The following is a 12,160-nucleotide window of genomic DNA, read 5'->3' as shown; positions in this document are numbered from 1 at the left end:
ATCCGAATTTCGTGCACTCTGAATATCGGAACGGCAGTTTTGAGCAACGCTCTGAGTTTACAAACGGTCGTAGTGAACCAATGTGTGCTCAGACAGTATTTCCAAAAGCACCCCACGTTTGCGAACCGTGGGCTGAGGGGAGGGGTGGTTTAGGGAGGACTTTCATCGTCAAGAGGAAAACAAAAACAATGTACACGATTTTCATGTTTGTGACTGATAAACTGTCACAACTGATGATTGTATGTAAATTTTTTCATGAGGGTCGTCGTAATTTTATGTGTCACTTTTGCATCTCGTCGAGTTATATTTTCTTCATAATAGCCAGAAGTGACACTACTTCCGGTTTGATGTATTGAAAAAGAAGGCTCTCTACAAAGACACATTTTTATACAATTATGTAACCCCTTGGGTTATAGACATACACGGTCGTGAAAACGTCATCGTTTTTTAAAATTAAGTATGAAAATAATGCACAGACTATCAAGTAAATTTGGTAATTTGTTGATCAAGATTGCATGAATAATTTGAACTCTCAAACATATGAACAAAGAATAAATTAGAGCTGGACGATCATAAAATGATCAATTTTGTCGATATTTTGACGACTATGCCTGCTCTCCAAATGCAGTGTTGCTCTTTTTTAATTTGGTAAAAAAATTACCTGGCTTCCGGATTTAAATTTTATAGATTAGTGGAATTTCCCGTTCTGTTGAGTACAGCTCGTGCTGAACTGTTATGATGTGTCAATGAGTTAAAAAAAATGTGGACGGCACCGATAATGAGAGGCCCTCGTTGTACTTGAACGGGGGGAAAAAGGAAGGTAAGTTAAAATATTAAATAATTAATTATGGCAAAGAACATGGTCTTTTATCGATTTTCCGGACAAACTCTGCCGTAACTCATCAGGCTCACCGTTTATCATCGTGAAAATGTTAACTGCTTTGGAGATATTTGCCCGTTGGCCTTGTCAATATGAAAAGCGACTGACTTTGTGTTATGTTGTATTTGTGATGTATTTTCGCTTCTATTCATAAACTACCATGTAAAATATTTGCATCACTCACAACTGCAATCCGTGAGATGGTATAATTTACCCCATCCGGTACATGTCCGCATCACTGCTCTCACCAAATCCGATGTAAAACAACTGTTGCCAAAGTATTCATATCTCAGTTCGTCAGTGTAATGTGCTGTATGATTTTGAACAAACTCGCCCTGTTCTTATCATTCTGTCTTAAAACTGTGGCACAGTCAGTTAGCATGGGGTAGCGCTAGCGAGCTAACTAGCTACTTTAATTCCTAAAAAAATGGCTACAGTAGTAGCTACAGTAGAGTAGAATGGTGCACACAAATCCATATGCATGTTTAGAATAGCACCAGTGACATTAATAAGTTGAGCTTTTTTGAGGGTAAGTAATACATGTCAGGGGAATTGCCGCTGGGGAGCTTGACAGTGTGAAATACTCTTATACTGTACTTGGGTTCCCTCCTCGAAACCAAAGCAAGATGGACTCATTTTCGGCTTTTTAGAGCGTGGATCGAATTTTGAAAGGTGATTAAAAATTGTCAGCATATTAATTGTAGAGCACTGTGTGTTGTATATATTGTATTGTATTGTATTCGCCCGATCCACATGCAGAAACAAGAAATGCTCGATACTGATGATGTCCGATCGAGTTATGTTGACTGAGATCTCAGCTACATCAGCAGGATGTGTTATTCAATATTCGTTCTTAAAATTTCTTTGCTTAAAACGACAACAATGATGGCGAAAGAAATGTTACACAGATAGCCAGATAATGGATCTAACTCAGAACTGTGTTTTGTATTTTATAGGACATTGCATAGCAAAAAGGCTTTGGCAGAGACATCTTCATCACACATTTCCACACTCTCATCATTTCATCAGTAAGTACCCAAATTTTCACTGAACAGTCTTACAGACAAGTGCTGGCGTTTCTTGAGATCTTCTCTCAGAATATTGCACCCATGTCATGACTGTCAGGATTTTAATGACAGTGTTCAATATTCTGCTTGCGAGCATTACATGACCAAACCCAGAAAACAGGTTACCTGTGACGGTCGTTACCTGATCCCTTAGGCACTGTGATGTCATTTTCAGTCTGCAGCAAGTGGCAATACATGGCACAATCGAAGCCCCCTGAGATGGATCAAAACGGGTGGAGTTTTCTGCTTCACTCATAACCTACAAACACAGTATTGATTAGTGTTTGCACTAGTGGGTAAGCATAGAGCATATTATTGTAAGACCATTTCATAATTAACTTCCCCTTTTATGTGCAGGGTTCTATGTTTAACCTTTTCGGGTGGTAGTTTTTTTGGGCCACCATGAGCCAAATTGTGGTGGCCCTGCCAGAACCAGCACCGGTTGCTTATATCACTGCCGTTATGCCGATACCTCATCTGTCAGAATTTGGTCAATGGAATAATTTTTCAAAAATCCATACTATTACCGTAGTCATTCCCCACTTGTGTGTTCTGTTTATTATTTATTTCGCCAATTTTGTGTGTTGAAGATGGCTTTCTTTCTTTGAGAAGTAATGTCAAAGATTGAACAAAAATACAGCTGTTGGGCTCAAATGAAATGTGATGATCACAACACAGCACATCAACAGAACTTGTCACTTCATCACCACAAGCACAATACCACCTAACAAAATAAAAGATTACTCTAATATTAAGTAATAGAAAATAGTAAATATCATGATTCATGATAAAGATAACCTAATTAATAATGAAACGTAATGGTAAAATTGTAGATATTATATATTAATATGTATTTATGAAACTTGTTGAGTCATTTGTATTTTTACCTCTGTGTCCAGTCTATATAGACCAGGGGTGTCCAAACTTTTTTGACTGAAGATCTACTTTTCGATCAACCAACCTCTCGGGATCGATCTGTTACCGCGCACGCGCGCATACGCACGCACGCATGTACACACGCATGCCATGATGAGCAACAGCGTAACGCTGAGGCATGCGATGTACTTTTGCAGCCTGTTAACGATCGGAGCTCACGCGTACCATTTTAAAATGCTTCTGTTGGCCCTCCAGATTCCCATTCTTTGCCCGTCTCCTCGGTGAATTGTACGAAACAAACTCTGTATGAGAATAATAACGATAAAAGATTAGCGCAACAACTCTGAGCACAAGCTGCAACTGCAGACTGCTGAGCGCTAACAACTTCTGGTGACGCAGTCACACGCCACCGTAGGTTAAAGATGGGACCAGTCCCTGATCTACTGGTCGATCACGATCGACGTAATGGGCACCCCTTATATAGATACACAGTCGATCACACAATAAAATGAATTTGAAAAACGAAATGAATAAAATGAAAGAAAAATATCTAGTATGCTTAAAAAGCCCCAGTTAAAATTTTTGATTATAAAAGTTATTTTTAAGACCAACGTATGTGCTATCTCCTTGTTTTTTATTGTTTTGTTTTTATGATGTCCGGTCCTTGAACATGGAACACACGGCGCCGTACAAGCTTTTAGGGACGTGTCATAAGGGCCCGTTTTGCAAATTTGTTGTTCCCCAGAATGCATTGTGTGGGGCAATGCGTTTAAGTTGTAAGGGTAAATCCTTGTCATATGTGTTTGTGTTACTAGTAGTTAAATGTGTCACGCATAAATAATTTGTGTTGCACTTTTTTCAACAACTCGTAACATTAGGTTGCGTGTAAAATAATGACATCAAGGTCACTTCCCTAACCACAGTTGAGGTGCAATAAACAAGATGTATCTAGTCAGCGGAAGCTAGTGGATGCGTCCAGGCTTTGCCAAAAAAGAACATCTTGGTGTGTTTATCATTGACCCAAAAATAATACATCTTCCCATTTCCTTCCTTCGGCAAGTTTCACGGGCGGACCAACATATTTCACTCTTCTCAGGCACCAAGTATTTTTTAAATTTAGAAGATAATGAAATCATCCATCCAACCATTTTCTGATCCGCCAACCTTGCAAGGGGCGCGGGGTGTGCCACAGTCTATCCCAGCTGTCTTCGGGCAGTAGGCGGGGACACCCTGAACTGGTCACCAGCCAATCGCAGGGCACACATAGACAAACAACCATCTGCGCTTACACTCACAACTATTTAGACTTTTCCATTAAGCTGCCATGCATGTTTTTGGAATGTGGAAGGAAACCGGAGTACCCGGAGAAAACCCAAACAGGCACGGGGAGAACACGCAAACTCCACACAGGAAGGCCGGAGCCGGAATCAATCCCTCACCTCTGCACTGTGAGGCGGATGTGCTCACCAGTCGGCCACCTGTCTTTCTTGTATCTTCAATTAAATATCGGTTGAACATGATTTGCAAATCATTGTATTCAGTTTTTCATATGTTTAACACAATGTTTCAACTGAATTGGAATTGGGTTTCTACTATAGTTTGGAGCGTATATTGACACACAGACACACTCACCACTGATGTGACACTACAAGTGAACCGCGGACCGCTCCATTCACAAAGTCCAAACATGGGCATAGTTTATGAGCCCCTTAAATGAGTCTCTTTTGTGCTTTTCAGAGGTCAGATGACTATACATTTTTGTTTTATTAAATGACGTTTTCCATTATGGATGAGTGGGCAAGGTGGGACCATGTTGACAGTTTGTCTTGATTGAGAATTAATTGTGCTTAAAGTGGTCAAACAAAGTAGGACTGATTTTATTCGTGTCACAAATCTCTATTCCGTGATATGATCTAGTTTGATGTATAGGGTTTCAATTTTTTTTTTGCAACATACCTACATCATGTAACTTGTATTCTCAGGTTTTGGACAGCTTATGATACTGGTTTGTCCACCGTTGCATGTCTGATGTTCCTCACTGTGGTCCAATGAATGCTCAAGCAGTTTGTGTGACTGCTCAGATGCATGAAAAATGTTAATTAAGTCAAATTATTTGCATAGGCCAAGTTTTAAAGGGTTTCACAGGACCAGTTAACAATAGCGGGTTTCTATTACAGTTTTTGACAAAATGAAAGTGATATTTCTACAATTTTGGGAAAGAGCAATTGCGACTTGTGTTTCCATTGAAGAGTGTTTTTGCTTCTGAAACCTAATTCTCGTAATGTCCCATCTTGTGATATCTCATTATTCTTGTAAAATCTCATCAAATGTTTTTTTTTTTTGCGAGACTCGTGATAGGGCATGAAACCTTTGAAGGTGAAACGTGTCAATAGGGTGGGGCCTGTGCACCACGTGGTACAATTCTACGCGGGGGGCGTGGCGGCTCCAGCGGAGGGTGATCCCGCACTGGGTCATGACAGTGCCCATCCGGCCGAGCAAACTTCCCCTGCCACAGTGCGTTTTTCTGATATTTTAGTTTTTTTTTTTTAATTTCTGTGTTTCCGTTACCAGTGTGTAGAGGTAAGATCTGTCCTAAAAAAATCGAGCCCGACCCGACCGGGCCCGAGGGTATTAAAGCCCGACCTGGCCCGAGCCCAACCAATGAACTTGATTTGCAGGCCGGAGCCCGAAGCAAACCCGAAATTTCATATTTTATTTGTGAGTATTTTTGGCAGAAAAAACGCAAAATTTCTTAAGGTTAAAATAATCTACATATTTTTATGAACATGATAAATGCATTTACACAACGAAATAACACTGAAATACAGAATAAGAGGCCAGACAAAGAGAGATCTTGATGCGCATTTTCTTCAAGACGCAGAGAAATCCTTCAGACCACTAGGCTTTAAATAGAATAATTCGAATCAAATAAATAGGTAAAGATATATGAAATTATTTCTATACTCTTGTTTAAACAAAATTTAACATAAAAGTTTCAATTTTCGTTATCTGTAATTTGGTGTGACACGTGCGCAGTGCATGCTCAGCATCTGGCCGTCTGCGGCTGCGCTCCCGTTTAGTAGTTAAATAGCAATTACATTACAGCGCCTTCTCTGTTTTATCCAAATTGTTTGTTTTAAAACAAGTATTCCTTAGTTTAGTATCCGCACATCGTTTTAGTATACATTTTTTAAAACATATATTTATTTTAAAAAAAAATCAGCGAGAGAGAAGCCCGACCCGACCCGAACCCGAAGCAGTGATTGACATTTTAGGGCCCGACTCGACCCGAATTTCAGGTCGGGTCGGGCTCGGGGTCGGGCGGCCCGATCTTACCTCGACCAGTGTGCTATTGCGCAATTTGCATTTTGTGCATTACTGAGGGAAATGGAACCCCACCTTAAAATGTGCACATCCCATGATCTATTCTCAAGACCCCAAACGGGCAAGAAAAAAACTCAAAACCCCATCCAAAGAAGAATCCTTGAGAAGACCCCACCGATGAGGGTGTAAACATCTGCGAAAAATCATTCAACTTTTCACACATTGGGTCTGGTTAAAAAGAAAAATAAAAAAATCGGTATTTTAGAGGTTTATTTTGCCATTGCCCCCCTCAAAAAAAATTATCAATATGCCAGTTCCCCAACATGGCCGAGGCTGCAAGGGCTCTTTATAGCCGCTCGTGGCTCGAGTCTTGATTGTTTAGGTTCGAAAAGATCAGTCACAATACAAATCTGCTGTGTTTAGGTGTGGTAATACCATGAAGGGTGAAGAAAGGTGTAAGGAGCTCCCCGACGTTGGTGACACCACTGGAAAACGGCCCAAACGTAAATGCCTGCAGTGGCACCCACTACTTTCGAAAAAGGCTCTGGATTTCTCTGAGGAGGAGGAGGAGGAGGAAGAGGATGAAGAAGAGCTGGCTGAGGTGATGTTGTGTTTTTTTTTTTTGCCTCGATATTTATTGAACATTTTCCACATTAATGCCATTGAAAACAATGACAAGGATTAGGTATAGGCGAGTACCAATACCGGGTATTGGTATCGGGCTAATTTCAAGTTGTAGATACTCACCACCGCAGACATTTCTGACCGATGTCCATTAAAATGCTTTTTCTGTAAATTTTTGTATATTTATATGATTTATATTAATGGTTTGTAGTTATTGACCTGTTTTTTTACACACACATTCTAAAGTCAAACTCATTTCACATTGTGGGCCACATACGGCCTCGGTAGATGTCAAGTGGGCCGGAGCATTAAAATTATACCAAACTTTGCTACAAATAACCAAAATATCATTTCTTTTCTTTGTTTTGGTATAAAAAAGCAAAAGAAAATTAAAATTAGGAAAATGCTGAAATTTAATGAACATATCTTTTACAAAACATTTCATGAAACACCTTGAATCTCCTTAGACAAATGTGCAATTTACTTTTATCATTCACATATATGCATTGCAACTGATCCCACTGATTGTACAAAGGCACAAAACTTGAACAAGTAATTGGTATTGAAAAATATAGTCATGCACTCTAACATTAACGAGATATATAAAGAAAGGAATTTTTAAACCATTTACACATGTGCATATGAAATCTAAATTTAATCCCTGCCTCCACTTTACAAACTAAGAAGAGTGCTATTAAATGTGTAAAGAAGAAAGTATTCACGTCTTGTAAATGTGTAAACTTCACACATGAAACACACATACATCGTCGGAGAATACGGCTTTGATGCTCATTCTGTGACTTTTATGGATTTTTTTTTCCCTTTTAAATTATCCTGCGGGCCTGATCGAACCTCCTTGGGGGCCAGTTACGGCCCACGGGCCGTATGGTTGACACCACTTTCTAAAGTCATGGTTTGTTTTTCAAAAATAAAAACTGTGCTACATATACAGTAATGCAGATGGGACAGTTAAATATGACACATTCAACTCCAAACACACATATGAGAAGGTTTAACATTCTCATAACTCCCTTCATTAAATGTATTGGGCCATGTAATGAATTCTGGGAACTGTGTTGCCTTTACCATCATAATCATCGATATGAACATTAGATAGCTAATGTATGCCGCACGTGGCTCCGGTGGCATTACTACTCATACGGCTAAAGTGTTGCTGCTTTCCATGTTCGTGGATGTCACACAAACCAAATATTCAAAATATGGAGGGCTTTAGAAGTAAAAAAACATTCAAATACATTTTGTCATTGACATGAATTCAAGCTCTATGAAAATCGGTTATGAATTAACAACTTACGACCAGTTTTCAATGCATATGCATTGCCTTTGAGGGAACGTTACCTGCCACCAGCATTGCTAAATTGGACTGCCACTGTGCTTCATATAATGGCAATTGACTGTCGTGTGCTTTTGTAACAAGTTAAACGCACAGCAGATTGACGTGATAGACAGTGGCTCGCATTAGCATTTAGCTTCCAATCAGCACAGGTGAAAGCCTCCAATCACTGCAAATTGTTTTAAATTGGATGGGGGTTGCTTGCTTGGCTTGTACTGGTTATTTGGGTTTGGTCCATAATTCTCAACAATGACATTTTTTTTTTTTTTTAGTTATTTTATTTCCAACTCAGGAGAGTGCTAATACAGTGGTACCTCTTCTTACGAAATTAATTGGTTCTGGAAGAAATTTCTCAACTACAAAATTTTGTAAGTCGAGACTTGTTTTTCATGTAAATGCTCTAATCTGTTCCAAGCCCCCCCAAAATTCAGACAAAAATGTTTTCTAAAGCATAAAAATGCATCAAAATATGTGACAAATACATGTTCAAATTACATCATTGCACAATAAATGAGAGTTGGGCATAATGTAAAAAACAAAGAATGGAGTAAAGAATAAAAATGATGGTCATTTATCTTTTAACTGCGTCCTCATCGTTTTTTGCCCTCTTTAGTTCACGTTCTCTCTCAGAAGTGGTTTTTGCCTGGCGTTTTGTAAAGAACTGATCCGAGGACGTTTGCTTTTGTCGGCTTTTAACAATCCTACGAAAATGTCCAAAGGAAACATCAGCAAAGTGAGCGATCGCCCAACTGGTGAACACTTTCTGGGTGATTCCCATTTACCTAAAACTATCGGAACCCCTCATGGCCCGAGGGGCGAAGGATGAGGACGCTGCATTGACACTATCTATCTAACTATCTATCTATCTATCTATCTATCTATCTATCTATCTATCTAATCTATCTATCTATCTATCTATCTATCTATCTATCTATCTATCTACACACATAGACACGTATGGTAGAGGTCCCTCTTAGCTAAGGCGTAGAAAAAAAGTACTGTGTTTCCGGTAACCCGACCGACCGAGAATTTCTACGTCGAAAAAAAACTTGACGGTTGGCATTTTTTTCAAACAACCCTCTACATTTTTGTGTAGAGGGTTTACATCGGTGCAAACTCTCGCGATATTCACGTTGAGCGCGTGCGTCGTTTGCCCTGTCGTCTGTCAACAACATTGAAACATGGCGGCGGCCGCGATCTCCGACGACAGTTTAAACCGCTTTTTCTGCGTTACAGTCGCATGCTCGCACCATAATGTTAAGAAAATAGCATCCATTGATGTATCGAAAAAAATTCAGCGAACTATTTGATGAACACCACGGGCCGAGTAAAAACCGAGGGCGGAGGAGGACAGCGGCGGAGGCGGCGGTGCGCCCTGGCCCCCCAATTCCGGTGCGGGGAGAAAACTAAATAGGTGACGGTGGCGCCGGCCGCGGAGCGCCGGGTTCAATGTCTTCTTGTTTTATGTTTTATGGTTATTTTGTTTAAATTTTTGATGGGGGAAAAAAAAAAAAAAAAAAACTTTGTCCGACCTACCGACCCTATGCTGAAATTTCATGTTCCCGGAAACGCACTATCTTTTTTGTTTGGCCTAATAGGATGTCAGGATGAGGCTCGGTTGTAGCCAATGGCAGAGCAGCTCTAAGTATGTATAAGTAGCGTTCAAGAAACTCGGAGCTGCGACCAGCAGCCCATACTGTATTTTTACCTTTCCTATGTTGAAATTGTTTTCGTAACAAGAGGCAATATTTTCCTGTTGAGGCATTTTGTCACTTGAAAATTTCGTATGATGAGACGCTTGTAAGTAGAGGTACAACTGTACATGACATCAGATTTCTTCTTCTTTATGTGGGTGCCACCCAGTGTTCAGACTGAGATACCACAGTTGATTTAAACGGTAATAAACTCATGTTGCCAAAACTCTGGATTTGTTCACCCCAATTAGAACGATTTCCAATTTTTACATTAGAAAAAAAATGTACTTTGAGTTTAAAGAACAATATAAAACTGCGTGTCTCAACCGCAAAATGTTTTGAGTATCGTTTTTGTAAAACATCTGCCAAAGTCGACAGGATGCTCAGTCCAACTGTGCAGCAACTTTTGGCTTCCAACCTGCCTGTGAATTATAGAAAAATAATTTCAACAAATTATATATGTATATATTTCTAGATTGCTGCAGTTTTTTTTTTTTTAACCTCGTTTTTTGCTCTGCCAACGGGAGTGGAAGGACATTCTTGTTGGATGCATGATCTGAAAACTGGCAAAATATTTCCATATTTACCCATAAAAAATTTTATTGCTGCAGCATGCCTCCATTTATGTATTGATCTGTCTGTCAGTTTATCTGTCTGTACATCCATCCATCCATCCATCCATCTATCTTCTGACAAGATTATCCTCATGCATTAAAAAATTGCCTTTCTGTACCATATACAGGAAAATTTAATGTACTTTATTTACTTACATTTATGGTCATTTTCATCTCATTGCTACAAATGTTTGACTGGGTGATCATTCAAGTAATGAAAGGTTTGCCCACAAACACATTACGAGCAAATCCACAAGCACTCCTGTTAGGCGTTAAATATTGTTGTCTCCATCTACACGGTTCATGATCTGAAAACACTTGAGCAATGCCGACAAATGCATCGTGTAGCAGAATAATGGCATGTGACTGAAGGAAGAGGAGTGATGACAGCGAGCATTTAGTAGCATACTTTTGCTACTGTCAAGGAGAGAGTCTTCCATGCATCACTTCTGGATCATGGCGGGCTTGTTAGACTTGGCTTTTTTGAACTGCGGCTCATTCACAAGAGTCACCATTCCCTTTTCGCTGTGATTGCCATCATCGTCATCAAGGATGATGACATCTTTGTCTTGTATTTTGCTCCAAATATACTCTGGTTGAGCATCAGCTGTCTCGGCCTCCAGTTGCAATTCTGCGGTGTACAGTTTGGCTCCCCCCCGTCTTAGGCCCCATTATCCCCACATTCTTATTTTCTTCTCCCCTCACATTGACTGATCATTCATCTACCGCAGTGCTGCCATCTTAAGGTGGGGAAAGAATTGCCTCCAGCCCATTACATTTAAAATAAAATCGTTTGACAAATACATTAGTCAAAGGCAGTGGGTGTAACTATTTAGTTTGATGAATGTAGACACCAAAGGAAGTCAGACTGAAGGAAAATTCTTTCTTGTGATATTTACGTATTTCTTTAACATGATCTGTCGTTGATTTAAAAAAAAAAACGTATCAAAAGTAGGCGGCCCGGTGGTCGACTAGTTAGTGTGTCAGCCTCACAGTGTAGAGGTGCAGGGTTTGATTCCAGCTCCGGCCTTCATGTGTGGAGTTTGCATGTTCTTCCTGTGCCTGCATGGGTTTTTTCCGGGTACTCCGGCTTCCTCCCACATTCTAAAAACATGCATGGCAGGTTAATGGAACACTCTAAATTGTCCCTGAGTATGAGCATGGATGGTTGTTTATCGATTGGCTGGCAACCAGTTTAGGTTGTACCCCGCCTACGCCAACGACAGCTGGGAGAGGCTCCAGCACACCCTGCGACCCTTGTGAAAATAGGCGGATCAGAAGATAGATGGATGGATCAAAAGTATTTGTGGTATTACTTAGAATCATATTGGTGACTACTCAAGAGTTCAGTACTTGCACTGGTTTTCGTCTGGACATTATTTCATATTGGACATTCTTCCTCAGGATGTATTAAATTATTTTCCGCAAACACTCCATTGCGACCAGGGCCAGGTTTCCCAAGGCCGGTGTGAAGGCAGACCAGAGGAAGGACAAGAGGACGCAAATGAACAGCGAGCTCGTCGACCGATGAATGCCTTTCTTCTCTTTTGCAAACGCCATCGCTCCCTCGTACGACATGAACATCCTCGTTTGGACAACCGTGGGGCCACCAAGATCCTGGCTGACTGGTGGGCTGCGTTGGAGCCTGCAGAAAAGTTGAAATACACTGATATGGCCAAGGAGGTGAGAACTTCCGGGTTGAGTGAACGCTGGCGCGTCTGGCTGCC

The 12,160-nt window shown here is 40.3% G+C and overlaps 2 protein-coding genes across 6 annotated transcripts in view; one reads left to right on the top strand and one right to left on the bottom strand.

Annotated features, from left to right (window-relative positions):
• Positions 1 to 12,160, bottom strand: part of LOC109519586 (uncharacterized) — a 59,104-nt gene that overhangs the window by 42,716 nt on the left and 4,228 nt on the right. The window contains exon 2 of the mRNA XM_019876216.1: positions 9,343 to 9,344. The gene's annotated coding sequence lies outside the window, so the exon portion shown is untranslated. The remainder of the gene's footprint in view (positions 1 to 9,342; positions 9,345 to 12,160) is intronic.
• bbx (BBX high mobility group box domain containing) overlaps positions 673 to 12,160 on the top strand; it is a 39,513-nt gene continuing 28,025 nt past the window's right edge. For 4 of the 5 annotated variants that reach the window (XM_019876220.1, XM_019876221.1, XM_019876219.1 and 1 more), the window contains exons 1-4: positions 673 to 820; positions 1,837 to 1,908; positions 6,571 to 6,748; positions 11,880 to 12,116. In XM_019876220.1, coding sequence (XP_019731779.1) covers positions 6,584 to 6,748; positions 11,880 to 12,116 — 402 coding nt within the window. In that variant the 5' untranslated portion in view covers positions 673 to 820; positions 1,837 to 1,908; positions 6,571 to 6,583. The remainder of the gene's footprint in view (positions 821 to 1,836; positions 1,909 to 6,570; positions 6,749 to 11,879; positions 12,117 to 12,160) is intronic. The other variant, XM_019876218.1, reaches the window with a different exon arrangement.

This window comes from Hippocampus comes, unplaced genomic scaffold, assembly GCF_001891065.2.
Source record: "Hippocampus comes isolate QL1 unplaced genomic scaffold, H_comes_QL1_v1.1 scaffold119, whole genome shotgun sequence".
Classification (NCBI taxonomy): domain Eukaryota; kingdom Metazoa; phylum Chordata; class Actinopteri; order Syngnathiformes; family Syngnathidae; genus Hippocampus; species Hippocampus comes.
The sequence above is the reverse complement of the archived record's forward strand: the minus strand, read 5'-3'. Positions and strand labels throughout refer to the sequence as shown.